At 49.4% G+C, this 16,362-nt stretch overlaps 3 protein-coding genes and 1 pseudogene across 3 annotated transcripts; all 4 read left to right on the top strand.

Annotated features, from left to right (window-relative positions):
• Positions 1 to 1,908: 1,908 nt before the first annotated feature.
• On the top strand, positions 1,909 to 3,449 carry SAPIO_CDS3728 (uncharacterized protein; the record flags this gene model as incomplete). The annotated part of the gene is made up of 5 exons (XM_016786467.1): positions 1,909 to 1,942; positions 2,019 to 2,701; positions 2,768 to 2,793; positions 2,860 to 2,948; positions 3,214 to 3,449. The coding sequence occupies 5 exons, from the start codon at positions 1,909 to 1,911 to the stop codon at positions 3,447 to 3,449; spliced, it is 1,068 nt and encodes a 355-aa protein (XP_016643810.1).
• A 3,108-nt stretch (positions 3,450 to 6,557) lies between these two features.
• Positions 6,558 to 7,549, top strand: SAPIO_CDS3727 (Extracellular metalloprotease; the record flags this gene model as incomplete). Its single annotated transcript, XM_016786466.1, has 3 exons — positions 6,558 to 6,812; positions 6,883 to 7,403; positions 7,477 to 7,549. 3 exons carry the CDS (start codon positions 6,558 to 6,560, stop codon positions 7,547 to 7,549), a joined length of 849 nt encoding a protein of 282 aa, XP_016643809.1.
• Positions 7,550 to 8,311: 762 nt separating this feature from the next.
• Positions 8,312 to 8,818, top strand: SAPIO_CDS3726 (annotated as a pseudogene; the record flags this gene model as incomplete).
• A 2,233-nt stretch (positions 8,819 to 11,051) lies between these two features.
• SAPIO_CDS3725 (uncharacterized protein) lies at positions 11,052 to 14,595 on the top strand (the record flags this gene model as incomplete). The annotated part of the gene is made up of 4 exons (XM_016786465.1): positions 11,052 to 11,349; positions 11,428 to 12,183; positions 12,234 to 12,253; positions 13,318 to 14,595. 4 exons carry the CDS (start codon positions 11,052 to 11,054, stop codon positions 14,593 to 14,595), a joined length of 2,352 nt encoding a protein of 783 aa, XP_016643808.1.
• Between the last annotated feature and the right edge of the window lie 1,767 nt (positions 14,596 to 16,362).

Raw genomic sequence — 16,362 nt, 5'->3', positions numbered from 1 at the left:
GCCTTCTCAACCGACACGCATCGGTGGCGTCTTTTTTTTTTTTTTTTTCCTGGATCAGGATGAACCAAGAATTGGAGGTTCCATCATTGGTCCGGTAAAATCTATATTTATTACCCAAATGTAATTGCATTTCTCCTCATGGAAACAGAGTACCTTTGCCCTAACCCTTCGTTCTCGTCGTCAAATACTATCCGTTCTTCGTCAGACATCTCCTTGGCGATAGGGTACCCAGCCTTAGCAAAGTTTCTCCACCTCTCCAGAATATATGGTTGTGCAATCTCTGGATAGCTTTCCTTATTAGATATGAGCCTCGGGTTGAACGCGTTGAGAATATACGAACTGGGCCAGTCCGCGGTCTACTAGGATCCCGCCTCGTCGCCTTTTGTTGTTCAGGAGTTAACGGGATCTTCACGGAAGATCGGCACTTGTCACCAATCAGCCACGCGCGTAAGGACATCATTGTTGTGTATTGCCCATCCGCCAGTATATCTGCCGTGCTGCCTTAATCTATAAACGAATCATCTTGCTATTCTTGACTAGCAAGCTCACTCTAGATAGCGTCCAATCATTAGCCGTCTTCCCAGGCCTCACCTTAAACCCAATCTCTTAACCTGATCGACTGCTATGGATTGTTGTGCAAGCGGATGTAGTTTATAATCCGTCGGACAAGCGAGGTCAGGCGGACAAAAGCCCAGGGCATTATAGGGATGCTTGGATGACTCAACTCCCGTTGTCGTTGGTGATTGGCGGCCAGCACTCAATTGCGTCTCGCAAATTTCCTTCTTTATAGGCCGAGACGCTGACGTATCGCTACCGTCGGCAAGACTCTGCTCACGTGGAGAAGAGAATGAAGTGAGTGCTGCACTGTTCCGGCGTGGACCGTGTTGTTGTGAGGGGCCCTGGTCGGTGAACGTAAGGCTCATTTTTTGCGCACTTGCATCGTCGTAGTTTTATGCAACCAGATGATGCCGGAACAGATAAAAAAAAATTATGTAGACTATGATTATTCACTTCGAGTTCTGTTACTCACTTCAGTTCATGTAGTCCTCGCTTTCTGAAGCTCCGTATCATTGTCCCTCATCTGATCCATTCCACTCATTACTACCTCAACCTAGCACAACTCCTGGAGATACTGTCGGGATTCTGAGCCACTCGGTGCGAGGACCAATATTCTACTATTTATATGGTAGATTAATGCTATACAAACATGTACAATCTTATTTTCCAACTAGAAACAAGGTTGTCGAGCGGAACCCCCCCGAAACAAATGCCTGCTGGAGCTGGGAATCTCGCCTGATCTCACGTCAATTTGCCATGTTGCCTGCGCTGGTAGCGTGCAACCTGGTGTGTATCACCATGTGACGTCGTCACATACTGTTCGTCTCATACTTCACACACCACGACCGCTCTCCCAATTCTAAGTCCTGTTGAGGACATGTTCCGCAACTTCACTCGGCCATGGTTGTGTTATCCTTTGCTTACAGGCCTAACGAAACTGTCTCATCCATCTTTTCGACTTGAGAATTCTGAGTGCACTTATGATGGATGTATTTTAGGAACGTGCTTGGCTTGCGTATTCTTCATTGCACATCCTGCTTCATCCTGGGATTTCACTCCCGTTCCAATATCATGCATGAGTCGTAGATATCCCATACGCACCTGGCTGAGCCGCGTCGCGTACGAGCCGTCATTTTAACACGCGTCGATCATTACGCATGATAACGAATCTAACCTTCTGCTGATTACATATTTAAAACTTCAGATCATTCTTCCTGGTATTGACTGGTACCTTAAACGCATGGGAACCACGGCAAAACTTTGTCACTTTAACCGCCGGATCATTCTCTGTTTATAACCAACGCTGGCCGGCTAAAGGCCTACGCCAGAGGCTTGTTTAGTCAAACTTCAATGTTCAACGCCTCATTTCAACAACTGTCAAAAAGTCAGCATCAAGGTCTTGCGCGCCAGTGCCTGATGGATGATGGCGACTTTCTCGATAACCCCATTTTGTTGCCTAGCAATCGCCTCGCTGCTCTTCGCCTACTACTCTTGGACACAGCATATACCCGCCGACAAAACCTTTCCCGATCAGTGTCCAAGGCGCATCTTCGAGGAACTCTACACATGCTCCCAGTTTTCATATGACTATGCGCCTGGCCAGAGCCCAGGCAGTTGGGGCTACTGGGACTGGGAGCCTTTGTGCTTTGCCACAGACCCAGAGCATGAAGCTGCATCTACATTCTGTCTAGTCTCGTCAGTGTCATTTAACAGCGGTCATGGGCTCAGCATTGTGGCGAAGAAGGAGACCATTTTGAACCTCCATAAAGCCCTGCTCAACAGCGAAGCAGCTTCCAGAGCGAAACCTCACCTCGGCCGTGACATTCTCGATGCATATGAGAAAAAGAAGGTCCCGGGGAAGGGCGTGGGCATCCTAGCACGGCGAAAGATCCAGCGCGGCGAGGTATTCATCACTGCATTGCCAGCAATCATCTTTGACAACGAGTTCAGGACCCTGTTAGACACTACGGCGGAAGGACGGGAAGTTTACCAGCGGGCGACAGACCAACTAGCGGACCGACAGAGGGTGATGGGTTTGACGAAGAGGGTAGGAGGTCATGCGCTCGAGGATGTGTTGGGCGTAAATTCGCATACAGGGAATGTCTTTGGGAGGGCCATGACATTACTATATCCCGAAGTAGCAGTAAGATTTTGTCGAGATCCAAGGACATTAATCTCAGAAGATACTGACTCGCCGGTTTCTTGATAGAGGCTGAACCATGCCTGCACTCCAAAGTAAGATCCCCCAAAACAGATTCCCCGACAAGTAGCCGGCGAGTGTGTATATCTAACTATGACTAGTGCTCTTGTGCGACTTGCTCCCTCGAGTATGATCATGGAAGTTGTCGCGGCGGAGGATATAGCTGAGGGAGAGGAGATTACCATCAATTGTAAGTCCGCTTGCACCGTTCATAAGCGTTTGTCTTCAACGCAACTTAGATTTGCCTATAGATATAGAAGACGGCCTGGTTTCCTCTGAACGGCAATCAACTCTGTCCACCATATTCGAATTCGAGTGCCGGTGCTCACTCTGTGCAGCGTCAGACGACATCGTAAATCGCTCAGACCGAAACAGGCGGCGGCTCCAGGAGATATGGACGATATTTGCTGAAGAAAGGGAGAGCCCCTCAACGGCTAGTCCTCGGACCATCTTAGACCTCTCATCAGAACTGCTGGAGCTCGCAGCGGAGGAAAAGTTGGGTCCATCTCTCATGAAGCGCTACTACCATGACTTGATGCGGGTCTTTTTCGAGCATGATGATATTCCATCTGCCATTGCCTACGCGCAAAGGTCTCTGGAGTTGGCCACGGAATTCGACGGCAGCGAGGATACTGATGGGCTCCAGGAGGCATTGAGGCGGAATCTGGAAGTTCTTCGAACTTACCTGTGAAGATTGGTAATTATTACGGGATTGGGAGTCCCCGCATGGAACAGCAATCTGTACCTTGTAATCCCCGCACGAGGCCGGGGCTTTTTGATCTTCGCGAACGGATAATGAAGAATTCATGTTACATCGATCGATTCGCCCAAGGCAAAGATGCCTGTTTCGTAAAAACATGGGATATTGCCTGTTGCCAACGTCGCACTGGCTTAGGCGGATGGCCTAACCAAACGGGTAATTTCCGCTAGATCTACCGACTCCTCTTCCCGGTGAATAAGCATAACTCCAATTTCACTGCATTCTTATGCTGCATTACGAACAGTTATGCATTGATATTCCTCTTTGAGCCCGACCCAACTCCTTCGCTTAAGCTCATCACACTGACATCACTGACATCACTGACATCGGGATTGTAATGTGGAGCCTCAATTCCTAACTAGTCGATAAGCGAGATACTAAGTTTCTCGTGTATCGGACTATTCGCACTTCCCGCACCATCATCCCCAACCTGGCAGTAATCTGCGAGGATGAACAGGCCAAGGAGATCAGCGTCTGGGATAAACAACAGTTCTTGGGAAATGATCCACAAAAGAGTGTACCAGGATAATAAGGAGCAGCTACCTGCAATCAAGGGGCCATGATGGGAGAAAGAGAGTTGAGGTTTGAAAAGTGTTCCCATCAGTAGCTACGGCATCATCGAAGAAAAGGACGGCATGATGAGTCGAAGACTGATTATCTCCCGCCCATGTATTCCATTGCATCGCAGTGGGGGGAACTTCGGGACAGCTTCCAGAATGTGTGATACAAAGTCGCCTATGAGGGGATGAACGGCGCCATCGCGTAGGCTCGCGTCGAATTTCCAGTTTCCATGCTCAAGAAGGAGACGGCCATCCTCGTAAACTTCCCCAACCATGATGACTCTGGCCATTTTAGGAGGGTAATCTGTAAAAGGTGTAGGGGATGTGTACTGTGATCTTGCTTACCGTTGAAAACGCTGCCCCGATATATAAACGAGGAAGACAAGTGAAGCAAACATGGAGCTCTGGGAGTAGCCGATGCTGTCCTCGTATGTTCATCAAGATCTCTAGAGTTAATAGTTGACCTTCAAAAAAGTCACAGCAGTCACCTTGAAAGAATGTTTGTGGAACTGAAATGCCAACTTGGACTCGCAAAGGCGACGGCCGCTTAGCGCATTAAATGGCTACGGGCATACACGATCCACTGCAGAACTGGCTCTACGACCAAGCCAATGTATTTCTTTCATTGTAGTTCACAAAATTACGTCAAAGAGAAAGCCACCGTGCTTAGGGAAGCCAACTCGTCTATCCAGGGCCCCAAGGAGCTACACAGGAGGCTCTTCAGCCTCAGTGATTTCGCTGGCTTTATTACCACGCTAACCATGGAACCGGTGTCAGTTGACATCGGAAAGCGAATTTTCCCGCGCCGTGCTTCTCAACGGCAGCGTATAATAATTTGTGCCTTAACCCTCTTCCACGGTTAGTCCATCTCGATTCGTAGAGGCTATGCTATCATGGCACCAACACCAGCTTTCCTGCTTGGCGAGATGTCGGCTTTTCTTGGACTAGGAGAGTAAGCAGACCCAGGGGGAGGAATCCGTCCGGCTCGTGGTGTGACTGTGAAACATTGGGGCTAGAAAGAAAATATCGCCCATGGTTTGTGGCTACGTCGGTCAGCCATCTAGTCTCTTTGCTATCTAGGTTCTTTGAAGTGCTTCAAAGCTTTCAGTCTAACCTCGCTGGTTGACTGGGGGAATCTAAGTTTATGTGTAATAGAAAGTAGGGGCTGTCATACTTAGTAGAGTGTGAATTTGGGATTATACCCGAGACTTTGCGACTTTTCACTCCTGCACAGCATGCCTGGTTTCAACCGCTACCCGTTCAACCCCATCGGGTTGCTCCTTATCCTCTGCCTCATTTCGCGGCACCCACGTGCCCCAATATGTCTTCTAACACGTATTCCATCCCTGGTTGACTTGAATAGCGCCATTTCTTGTCAATCCGTCCTGGACTTTTGCTCAACATTCCATAATGGGAACTAATCCCCGCCGGTGTGTTTTCTAGATCACTGGCCCTTGCCTTTTTCACGCAACAGTGGAGTGTGACTATCATGTATGTTGGTGTCGCTGGTAACTACATAGTAGTAGTTTCAAGAGCTCCCTCTTCAATATCTGTCGCCCTCCAGCATACGGGACAGAATCGGAAACTACGCTATACTAGAGCGGCTCCGTTAGGTAGGAACCCGGAATGCCTACATCGAGTCATGGTTATACTGCAAGTCTACGAAACAGTTAGTTGTTGAGATGATCCTAAATGTAGTACCAATATCCGATTTCCAGATGGTGTGTACCAACCATTCAGAGTCCAGCATTTGCATTCTCCTCGTTATTAATGACCCCATGCCCAAAGAGAGGTCGCCAACTGCTGATATTAGAGGACGGAGATGAAGAATTCCCGTTACATTGGCCTCGCTGTTCAAGGGAGCTTACCCCTCACTAAAGGCAAAGGTTCCTGCATGTGAATGAAGGAATCATGGGATCATCCCGCTCCCATGAGGTAACATCGAACTTATCAGCGCATCGCCCAGATACGAAAGTCCCTAGCACGGCATTTGCTAGGGTCTGGGCACCAATAATACTACCGAGTGATTAACCCCGGCTTCCCTGTTAAGCACCCCACCACGGACACTACCTCACCTTTTTAGACCCCATCGCCGATTTTCGGGGCTCTGTAGCGTCCAAGCGTTACCTTGGAGTTGTAACCTTCTCTTCACGACATGCTGATAGCATTGTTCTGAGAGTGCCTCGGGCCCTCGCCGAATGACGATATTTTGAACTTAGACAATTAAGGCATGTAGTAGCCATCAAACAGTCGTATTATGATAGTGATAAGTGGAATAATGCGCGGGTTATCAAAAGTACTCTTCATTGTTTCCCAACTTCCAGATAGGGACAGGGCAAGAACACGACAGAAGGCCTTCATGGCTTTTATATAAAGATCTTGAGCGGCCTCTAGCTACGAGGCGAGTCTCTAATTCCTTCTCATCGTCTACCTCTGCACTGCATTTCAAGTCGCTGCCTCTCACTTTTGGTCTGAAACAATGTTGTTCAAGAATCTCATCATCGCTGCCGTCGGCATCTTGGGCGTCTCCGGTGGCGCAACGCCGAGGGCTGGCCGTAAGTTTTCTTGCGGTACTGCCGAGCCTGATGCCGAACACATTGGTATGTCCAAGGTTATGGCTGCCCAGGAAGCCAGACTCGCGGGATCCAACTTGACTGCTCGTGCCACGGTCAGCGTCGGCGTTTACTTTCACGTCGTTGCATCGAGCCAGACCGTCGGGAATGGCTACTTGACTGTAAGAATCCGAAAAAGAAGCCCCACTTGAAGAAGTTGTGTCGTATTTACATATTGTTTCTTCTCGGCAGGACAAAATGCTGTCTGACCAGTTGGCTGTCCTTAACACGGACTTTGCTCCCCATGGCATCTCATTCAACTTGCTCGGCACTGATCGCACCATCAATGCCGGCTGGGCTGCTGACAACAACGAGCTGGCCATGAAGCGTGCCCTCCGTAAGGGAACCTACAAGGATCTCAATATTTACTTCCAGGTCCGACTCACGGACGAGGCCTTGGGCTATGCGTATCTGCCTACGTCGGTAACGCCCGGCAGCACCGCCTTCTACCGAGATGGCGTTTCTCTCAACTCGCAAACCGTCCCAGGTGGCACTCTTACCGGATACAACCTTGGAAAGACCGGCACTCACGAGGTCGGCCATTGGATGGGTCTCTATCATACTTTCCAGGGCGGCTGCACCGGTAACGGCGATTACGTTTCTGATACCCCTGCCCAGGCCAGCTCCAGCAGCGGCTGCCCTGTTGGTCGGGATTCCTGCCCTAGCCAAACCGGCCTTGATCCTATCCACAACTACATGGACTATTCCGACGAGTAAGTGCTTTGATCTCACTCCAGTGCGTACCAAGTAAAGCTAGTGTTAACACCGAATTCCTTCCTCTTACAGTGCCTGCTACGAAGAGTTTACTCCTGGTCAGGAGGCACGCATGTACAGCTACTGGAACACCTACCGCGCTTAAGCTGTATGTTCATGAATATCTCAGTTCAGATTTGGTAAATGTACATAGGTTCCTCTGCTGCATTTATGCTACACCGAAAATAGCATCAGTGTTCTTCAAATCTAGTGGTGCCATTCTGGCATTGGCGATGCCGTGCACGCCTCCTTAACCCTTCCGTAGGTCCTCAAATCATGTTTTGTGACTTTGTCGGTCGCAGCAATGTAAAACGACGGACAAAGCGTCCGACACTTTTTCTTTCTTTTTTTTCCTTTTTTTTTCTTCTTCGTCTTCTTCCTAAAGAAGTTTCATTGAACCTTTTATCGTAGAGTGATACAGGAAGGAAGAAGGTATTTTCATAGCCTCACTCGCCATGTCTGGAAAACACTCCTTTACTCAGTAGACACTGGAAGGAAATGCGGATGGACATCAGCCTCAGCTTTGACCTCCTGTCACCCTGCATCCCCTGAATTTGTTCCAGGGAGGCGGCACAGGACAATCTGTGTAACCCATGTCGATCCTTCTCGCCCCTCTGCGCCACGAGAATTACCACGTTGGGTCCCCGCACAATGGGCATCGCAGAAAAGATGAAACAGTAGCGCTGCCACTCTCACATGACATGTATAAATAAATTTGACCACCAGTTTTCAGGAGAGTTTTGGTTGCAATTTCTCCATAATATGAAAAGATTACTGACCCAACCCCTCGTACCTGCAAAGGAAGGCTCAGGCCTCGACTCCACTGAACGCATTTTGTTCCACTTCCACTCTTGCGACTTCAGTTTCAATGGGGGCTAAAAGTAAAGCAGGTTCAGCTGCTGAGGCTGCCTCCAATGCCGCCTCCTCAGGTCTCGATTCAACTACCCTAATCACCATCCTTGTTGTTCTCGGGGTGCTTCTCCTGGTGGCGATCTTCCTGTCGGCATTAAAGAAGTCCCAAAAGAAAAAGGTTGCCGAATGGAGTGAGAACAGCTACAGAACCCCAGCGCGACTTGAATCATCGTATATGACGGAAGTCATTAGAAACGGTCGCCAAACGAACCCGGGCGAAGAGAATTCGGCCGAGGAGCCGCCTCACCGACCTCTAGTTGGAGACTCCCGATTATGGCTATCCCCAGGGAGGTACGAAAGGCTATCACCTCCCAGCCCAGCGATGACGCCTCGAGGAAGTCCCGGATATGAGCCGCACATATCTCCAGGATGGCGCTCGTTGGAGAGTCAAGGCCGGGTGGTAGCAGTGAACTCTGACAACGTCGGTCTCCTGTCCGAACGAGAACGCGCCAACGGGTCATGACGGCAGTTTCATTCAGGCATCGCCTTTGCAAATGACCAGCTGCTTTTGGTAATCCAGCAGCTAATTGCGGAAACACCGACAAGGGTCAACCAGCATCTTTTAAATAAATCGTCAATTATCACCGAGAAGGATTGTGAATATTATTACAGGAGAAATTTGGGGCTTGTGCGCAAGTAAGGACTCGCCATTCCCTGATGGTGGAGGTAATTGGCAGGAGCCGGAATTGGGAGTCTCCGACTTTTTGTGGACAGATTTTTGGAGAGCTGTGCCTCGGAGGTATTATACATCGTGAACGACAGGACTCTGTCGTGGGCCAGGTCTCTAGACGCTCCGGAGAGGGATTCAAGGACATCCCGACCAAACTCCATAGAGAGAATATCGCCTTCTTCCGATGTAAATCTTTGTCTACCTTCTCACCCCGTGGCTTGAGCCATAAGCCATTCGAAATTTGGGGAGTATTTCAGGCCGTATCAAGTCTTGGGTCGGCTGCAATTTCGTTTATCTTGATGGCGTTCATCTGACATTCCGTTTTCGTGCTGTTTCTCAAATATAGCTGCTTTTCGTACTGTCTAAGTCCCTTATCTTCACGACATACGATTAGGCATCCCTCTCTGGAATGGCGACGACAAGTCCGTTCCACTCTTTTGTGTCCTCCCGAAGCCATAGGGACGGGACAAATCTATTTTCGCAAACGACCTAGGTGAAAGGCAGGGACCCAATTAGGAACAATCCGTTGTTACCTTGCGTCCTAGACTAACCCAATCGTTTCCGACCCATCGTATTGAATTCCCTACTGCTGGAGGGATGGCGAGGGTCATAGTAGGGAGGGTCGCATTTCTTCTGGTAGGAATCTCTCTCTAACTGGGGTATCTGCCTCATTGGGGTAGCGGGCAAGCATGGTCAACGCGAAATCCAGACGTACGTCGTGCAGACTAAGAATGAATGCAAAACAGTTCCATGTGGACCAAGAGACAACCACAATATATTCTAACTCCTGTGATCTGCTATCCGTTATTCAAAACGAGGTGAATCTATCGAAATCCGTGACAATCTAACCCTTCTCCAGATAAGGGTCTGAACTCGTCATTCCATAGGGACGTCCGTTCATGTATAGAACCTTATTCAAATCATGGGATGGTGTCAACCAGGATTATTACACTGCCTCGAGAGGAGTTGATAGGCTCCGAAATAATATAGGAGGTATGGAACACGCTTCCACATCGACGGGGGGACTACTTCTAGTGGTTATTAGTGAGTTGAATACCTACTGTAGTCTTACATTTCAATACCGTACCACATCCCTTGAAACCTGAAGGATTCCGATGGGTTTAACCCCCATGCTTGTTCCGCAAAGTACTCCGACAGAGACATCGCCGCATCCAATATCCTGAACATTTCAAGAAAATTGTCAGACAATTCCAAACAGGGATACGATAACTTATTCCAAAACAGAATCACTGTCAGAGACTGTAAGGCATTGTTCAGGGGTAAGTGCTCAGCCACTTCAGTCGACAGGCAAGGATGTTTCACACTTTGGACGAAGACAAGCTTTTTTAGCCCCTTGGCGAAACGACCTCGTCGATCGGGAGAGGTTCCCAACCCGGCTAAAACCAAATTATGGACATTGCGCCCGATGGACAATCCGCCGTTCGATCAGAAACTATTCTTGTCATAGATCTCTCTTGAGATCATCGGCTCCCTTTGTGATCGACGTGAGTGATTCCTGCTTCTATCGTTCCTACGTCTTCTATGATTTCTATGCTCCTAACTGTGTAACCCGGGTTTACGTCAATAATGGCGTGTCCATGAAAATCATGGCCACAACTTGATCTGCTTCTGACATGAATTGTCGGAGCAACGGTGCGATTACCATTCGACCCCGGGCAGAAGCCTCATAACACGTTTTCGGGACCGACTTTCAGGCGCAGAGCTTTCCCTGGTCTTTGGGTTCAATCGTAGTGAGTAATAGAATGATGCCATCACGTAGAGAAATAGGGTAAACACCCCATACGCATGCATAACCAGCCAAGTCGATGTTCGCATAAAAGTGTTCGGTGCTCGTTCGACAGTCCTGTCAAGTTTCTGTCCATCCCCCATTCTGTTTCCGCTTTGCATTCCTTTCTGTACGTTTGGCAGGCCATCAAGCGAGTATTTCTTTTCCCTTTCTTTCTTTTTCTTTGGATTTTCTTCCTTCCTCCGTCGGTAATTCGGATCGTTTTCTTCTATTTTCAAGATGACACCTAAGCCTTTCCTGAAACAGCTCCTGGTGGGCGCCCTTGCCATCGAATTGTCCGCTGGTTTACGGCTATTTGGTGGCGTGGAAGGGCAAGTGAACAACCTTGCACAACTTGTTGCGGGCAACAACGTCAACACAAATGGGATTGGCGCAGTAAATGTTGCTGCGAATATCAACGGCCAAAACGCCGCCGCGAATGCTGCCAATATTGCGGGTGCCGACGACGTGGACCAAGTTGCCGATGCTATTGATACGGCAGACGACCAGAACGAAAACGACGCCCAGGTGGTTGCAGGTGAGTGCCATGACAGCTAGGCTAACATGCGAGCTGTGCGATTGTAGATGGCTTACTTATCTCCAACAATGTTTATAGATGCCGAGCAAGCGATCGCCAATGAAGTCGATGCTGAGTTCTGCAGCGCTCTCGCTGCCGCCGCTGATGATGCCAACTCAATTCTTGCTTCTGTTGCCGATGCTGCGCAAGCCACAGCGGTGGCCACGGACGATGCTGCTGCTACCGAGGTCGAAGCCGCCGAAACATCGGATGCTGCGGCGACAGATGTTGATGCCGCTGTCGAGACAGATGCGGCGGCTGTAGAGGCCGATGGCGCCAACGCCGATGATCAGGCAAATGCAGTAGCAGACGACGAAGCCGCTCAAGAAGACGAACAGAACGCTAACGGCGGTGAGGATGATGCGCAACAGCAGGATGATCTGGATATTGTACAGCAAGCCGCCGCAAATGTTCTGGAGCAGGCCGCTGCTAACGCTGAGGCCTGTGCTAATCTCAACGTCGTTCTCCCGGATGCTGTCCTGGCGACAGCGACGGTTGATAATGCGGCCGCTGTCGAGACTGACGCGGATGTCAATGATGTTGCCGATGCTGCCGATGTCGCCGATGCGAATACGGCAGATGCGGATGCAGCTGATGCCGCTGCTACTGAAGACACAGCGGACGCCGATGCGCAAGCCACGGAAACTGTCGGCGGTGACAGTGCTGACGCTGCTGATATAGCGGCTGCTGCCATTGAGCTTGCCAATGGAGCCTCCGCCGCTGACGTAACAGTCGGAGATGCTGCCGAAGACGCGGCAACTGCAGCCGGAGAAGCGGCTGGGGAAGCAGTTCAAGGTAAGTAGCCACGTTTCTCGACGTTTCACTAAGGCCTAACCATTGATTAGAAGATGTGCAAGATGATGCCGTAGGTGCGGCCCGCGTTGGTGCTGTGAAGAAGCGAGGTGTTCTTTCCAATCTTCTCAATTGAACTTGGAAAAGAAACCCTGCTAAGTGATTTGAATTGGTTAGGTTGGACATGTGTGGTGCCACTGACATTTTGAAAGGGTTGTTAGCTCTTAGTTCCTAGTATTTTAAATCTTTGTGATTGATAGGAGAAGAAGTCTACTCTAGGTCATCTAGTCAAATTGAATCAACATGAGTCATCGACGTATACTCGCAAGATTGTAAATACGTCGGTACAAAACTGTCGGCTCAGATGGACCCTCCATAAGTTCTGGAGCACCATGTTCGTTTACTGATTGGAGAAAGGCCCCAACAGAGGATCACTCGAGTCGATAGCCAAATATATCAATGATATAATATGCAGCAGGTCAAACGTAGACCCCGTCGCTAGCTTTGAATTGGTACTCTGTTGACTGAGGCGTGCTACTCACCCTCTAGAGTGAGCCTTGATCAGCAGTATCGGTGCCGGAAACTGGTCTTTCCTCTTCCGATGCTCTTTTTCCTTATGTGTTCCCTTGCTTTCCTCGTACCGATCTACTTCTTCTTTTCCATATATCTTTCTCCCCAAATTCTTTTTCTTTTATTTATTTAATCCCCCCTTCCTTCTCCCTCTGGGGGGTTTTATGCTTTTCCCGCATTAACATCTGTGACGTGAAACATTCATGAAGCTCGCCATCACAACATGGTGATGATATTGAATTAATCGAGACTCGAGACCCGAGCCCCTGAAGCAGTGAAGAGGCAGTAAATAGTGGCCAGAAAAGCAAGGGCAGGCGGATCTCTTCCGAATCGCCACCCAGACCTGATGTTTTAGTTGCACCAAGGCGGGCCCTGACGCTGCTTGGGACGTCATCAGTGCATCATCATCAGATATTACCTGAAGTTCCTAGCTCTCAAAACTCCAAGTCCCAAGCGAACGCCGACCCCACCAAAGTATAAGAAGCAACCGCAGCATCAACCCACATAGTAATTCCGGAATTATTCATTATCCCTAGTCTTCACGACAATCTTCTCCTTAGACCTTAGCACATCCTAACCCCTGAGTTTCATCCCCCCAAGGTTAGCATGCTCCAGAATCATAGTTACCGAGTCGCGCGACCATTACTACGGGCAACTCGCGGACCACGAACTATCGGAACCCGCCAAGCCCGTTTCCAGTCCACCCCGGCCTCTCCCTCACTGACTTCCAGCAATGGCAGGACAGACAACTCGTATTTCGCGGCCGGTGTGGCGGGTGGCCTCGCCGCGGCGACTATGCTCTACGGCACCTACCTGCTGACACCGGCGGGACGAATGCAGCGCAAGATTAACAAAGGAGCCAGAGAAGCGTCTGAGAAATACCAGGAGGCGACCCGAAAGTTGCAGCAGACGACGGCGGACGGAGATCAAGCGATACAGTACATTAAGGATTATTGCTACTCGTACCTTAGCTGGGTCCCCGGGGGGCGTCAGTTCATCGACGCCGCGTTCCGAGACATCGAGACACTGAGGACGAGCAACCGAGATGAAGTGAACCAGATCATCGTCGATACTTACAAACAGTTCCAGACGTTGTCCAAGTCGGACTTGAGTCTGAAGACTGGGTCTGAGGCCCTCGACGTCCTCGCGGACATGTCCAAGAAGCTGGGGAATCTCGCTGTCGATTCATCTGCTGATATCCTCGATAATCATCCGCAAGTTAAGGCCCAACTCGACAGGAGCCTAGACCAGCTGAAGGAAATGGGAGAACAGTATGGACCTGAAGCGAAGGAGCAAGCCGAGAAAACGTTGGGGCAGATCAAGGAGATCATGGGCAACGTTTTCAGCCCCGATAATCTGGCCCGGGCGAGGAGAATCCTCGAGGAAGCGATGGAATCAGTAAAGAAGTTTGGGGATGAAGCATGGAAGAAAGGCCTAGAGCAAGCAAAGCCTTATCTCGACAAGAATCCAAAAGCGAAAGCTCTAATCGAGGATAACGCAGAATATTTGAAGCGTGGGAATGCCAAAGAATTATTTGAGAAGGCAAAGAACGCTGTTGATTCGGGGAACCTAGCGAGTTTGGAAGAGTACGTGAAGAAGGCACTTGGCGAGGCAAGGCCGACAGGATCACAGGTCTCGGAGGCACTCGGCCTCGATCAGTATTTCAAGACAATTCCTAGTGGGAGCGAGGTCTTGGCGAAGATAAATCTGCTGAAGGAGGCTGCCGAGAAGGAAAAGGGCGAGGGCGAGAAGCTGCTACGCGACACAATGGACGAGATCAAGGAGGTGCTTGAAAAGAGGTCTGGAAAAGCAAAGGAGATTGTTGACAAGTCAAAGAAGAACTGAAAATAGAACGAGCCAGATACCACTCTATCACCAGACATCTATTAATACACCTTCACGGTCAGTGAAAAAAGTATGGTTTTTCTATGTCTGTGTGCGGAGGTCATACGAGCCCAATCCAAAGGAATGAGTGCTTACCGTTCTCATGAAGCCATTGACAGATTTGAATCGAAACCTGGACGGTGGGGGAGAGAATGAGGAAACGGTGTTTTCTTTTTAGACATCATATCCTTTTCCCACACACATATTTCTCTAGAATCTACCTCGGTATATCCCTCAGTATTGCATGTGAAATTGAAAAGCCCAAACCGACGTTGACGGTTGGAAAGATCTTGCTCGCATCGGAATCTCGGAATCCTATCGAGCCGAGCTTATGTCGTATTCCTTAGCCCCATTTGGCCTCCGGTCTTAAATTAGAGCCGCAATCGCGACCGTTCGTGTCACCATTCGATATTGGAGGGCACAGTTCTTTGTTGAGGGCAGTTAACGCCATTATCGCCCTAACTAGATGATAAACGACGTCGTAGCAAATCTGCGGTGCTCCTGGGTGAATGGTATTTGAGGGGTGGGTTTTGCTCTAATATCCTGCACTACACCTGCAAATATTTGGGCACCAGGACGTCAAATCTTCAGCAAGCTTCTCGATAATTTGGAAACTGACCAGACGAAGAGCGCTAGTTACCTGTCTACACATCTTAACCTTGCCATAGATTGCCTGCCAAGCTCCTTTGGTGTTTGATTGCTCTAAGCCAACCGAATCAAAGCCCCTATCGCCGACAACTCTCCACAGAGTATAGAGGTTCCTACCAATGTGTCTTGTTAGCACAATTACATTCCGTTACCCGAATGGCACACCGACATATATTTGGCCAGTTGCTTGCTGGCGAACTCTTTACCCCCTCTCCTCCCTTCCTTCTCTCCTCCGCTCGTATTTCCAAATACCGCCACAGGACTTAGAGAGAAGGCACTTCACGAAGAAGATCAACTAAAGGCGAGTTGACGAGGAGAATAAAAAATAAGGCTCAGTTACTAGGTTTCTGCCTCTCGTCATTCAAACCAAGTCTAGTCCCTCCAGACATAGCTTACTTCGTAGGTCATTCTTCGTGCATTGTTGAGCTTTCTGCAATGGCAGTTTCCGACTGATAACTATCCTGCCCCCCACCCCCACGCAGTATTCGGGACGGGGTGGAGGTGGAGGGAACCAAACTATTATTACATAGTCTCCCCACACGAAGGATTCACTTGTCACTTGTCAGACGGGGTCAGTCCCTCCCCCGCCCAGAGAACCGACCCTGATAGTCCGGGACGGGTAGTTGGAATAAAGATGAAGGTCGTAGTCGGTGTATTCCAATCACAAGATGGGCAGGTAGCAAACGATGTGGCGGGCAATCTTGCAGAATGTCTTACTTGGCGAATGACAGCCATGGGTTTTAACTCGAGAGAAGGCACCACGTGAATTAGCCAGCAGGGAAGTAGGGTCGAAGAAGAGGCCCATGCTGAGGCTTTTAACAAGTCGCCGACTGCCCTGCGGCGTTGCACTTGCTCCCTTGATCGCGCCATAGGGTAGTATTCCCGACAGGCCCTTGGTTTAATTTCGGTTCCCAATTAGGTGAAGTGTCCGCTGTCGGCTCAAATGTAACGGTAGGCTGACATTGGGAAGAAAGTTCATCCATGCAAAGATCGTGAGGACGAAATGCAACTCTAGAACAACACCATAAACTATATCGAATCCAATAAAGGGGCTAGGTAATTCCATGGGCGTGCTGGTCG

Source organism: Scedosporium apiospermum (genome assembly GCF_000732125.1).
Source record: "Scedosporium apiospermum strain IHEM 14462 chromosome Unknown SEQ_SAPIO_0089, whole genome shotgun sequence".
In the NCBI taxonomy this organism is placed as follows: domain Eukaryota; kingdom Fungi; phylum Ascomycota; class Sordariomycetes; order Microascales; family Microascaceae; genus Scedosporium; species Scedosporium apiospermum.
This window is presented reverse-complemented; position numbering and strand designations above follow the sequence as displayed.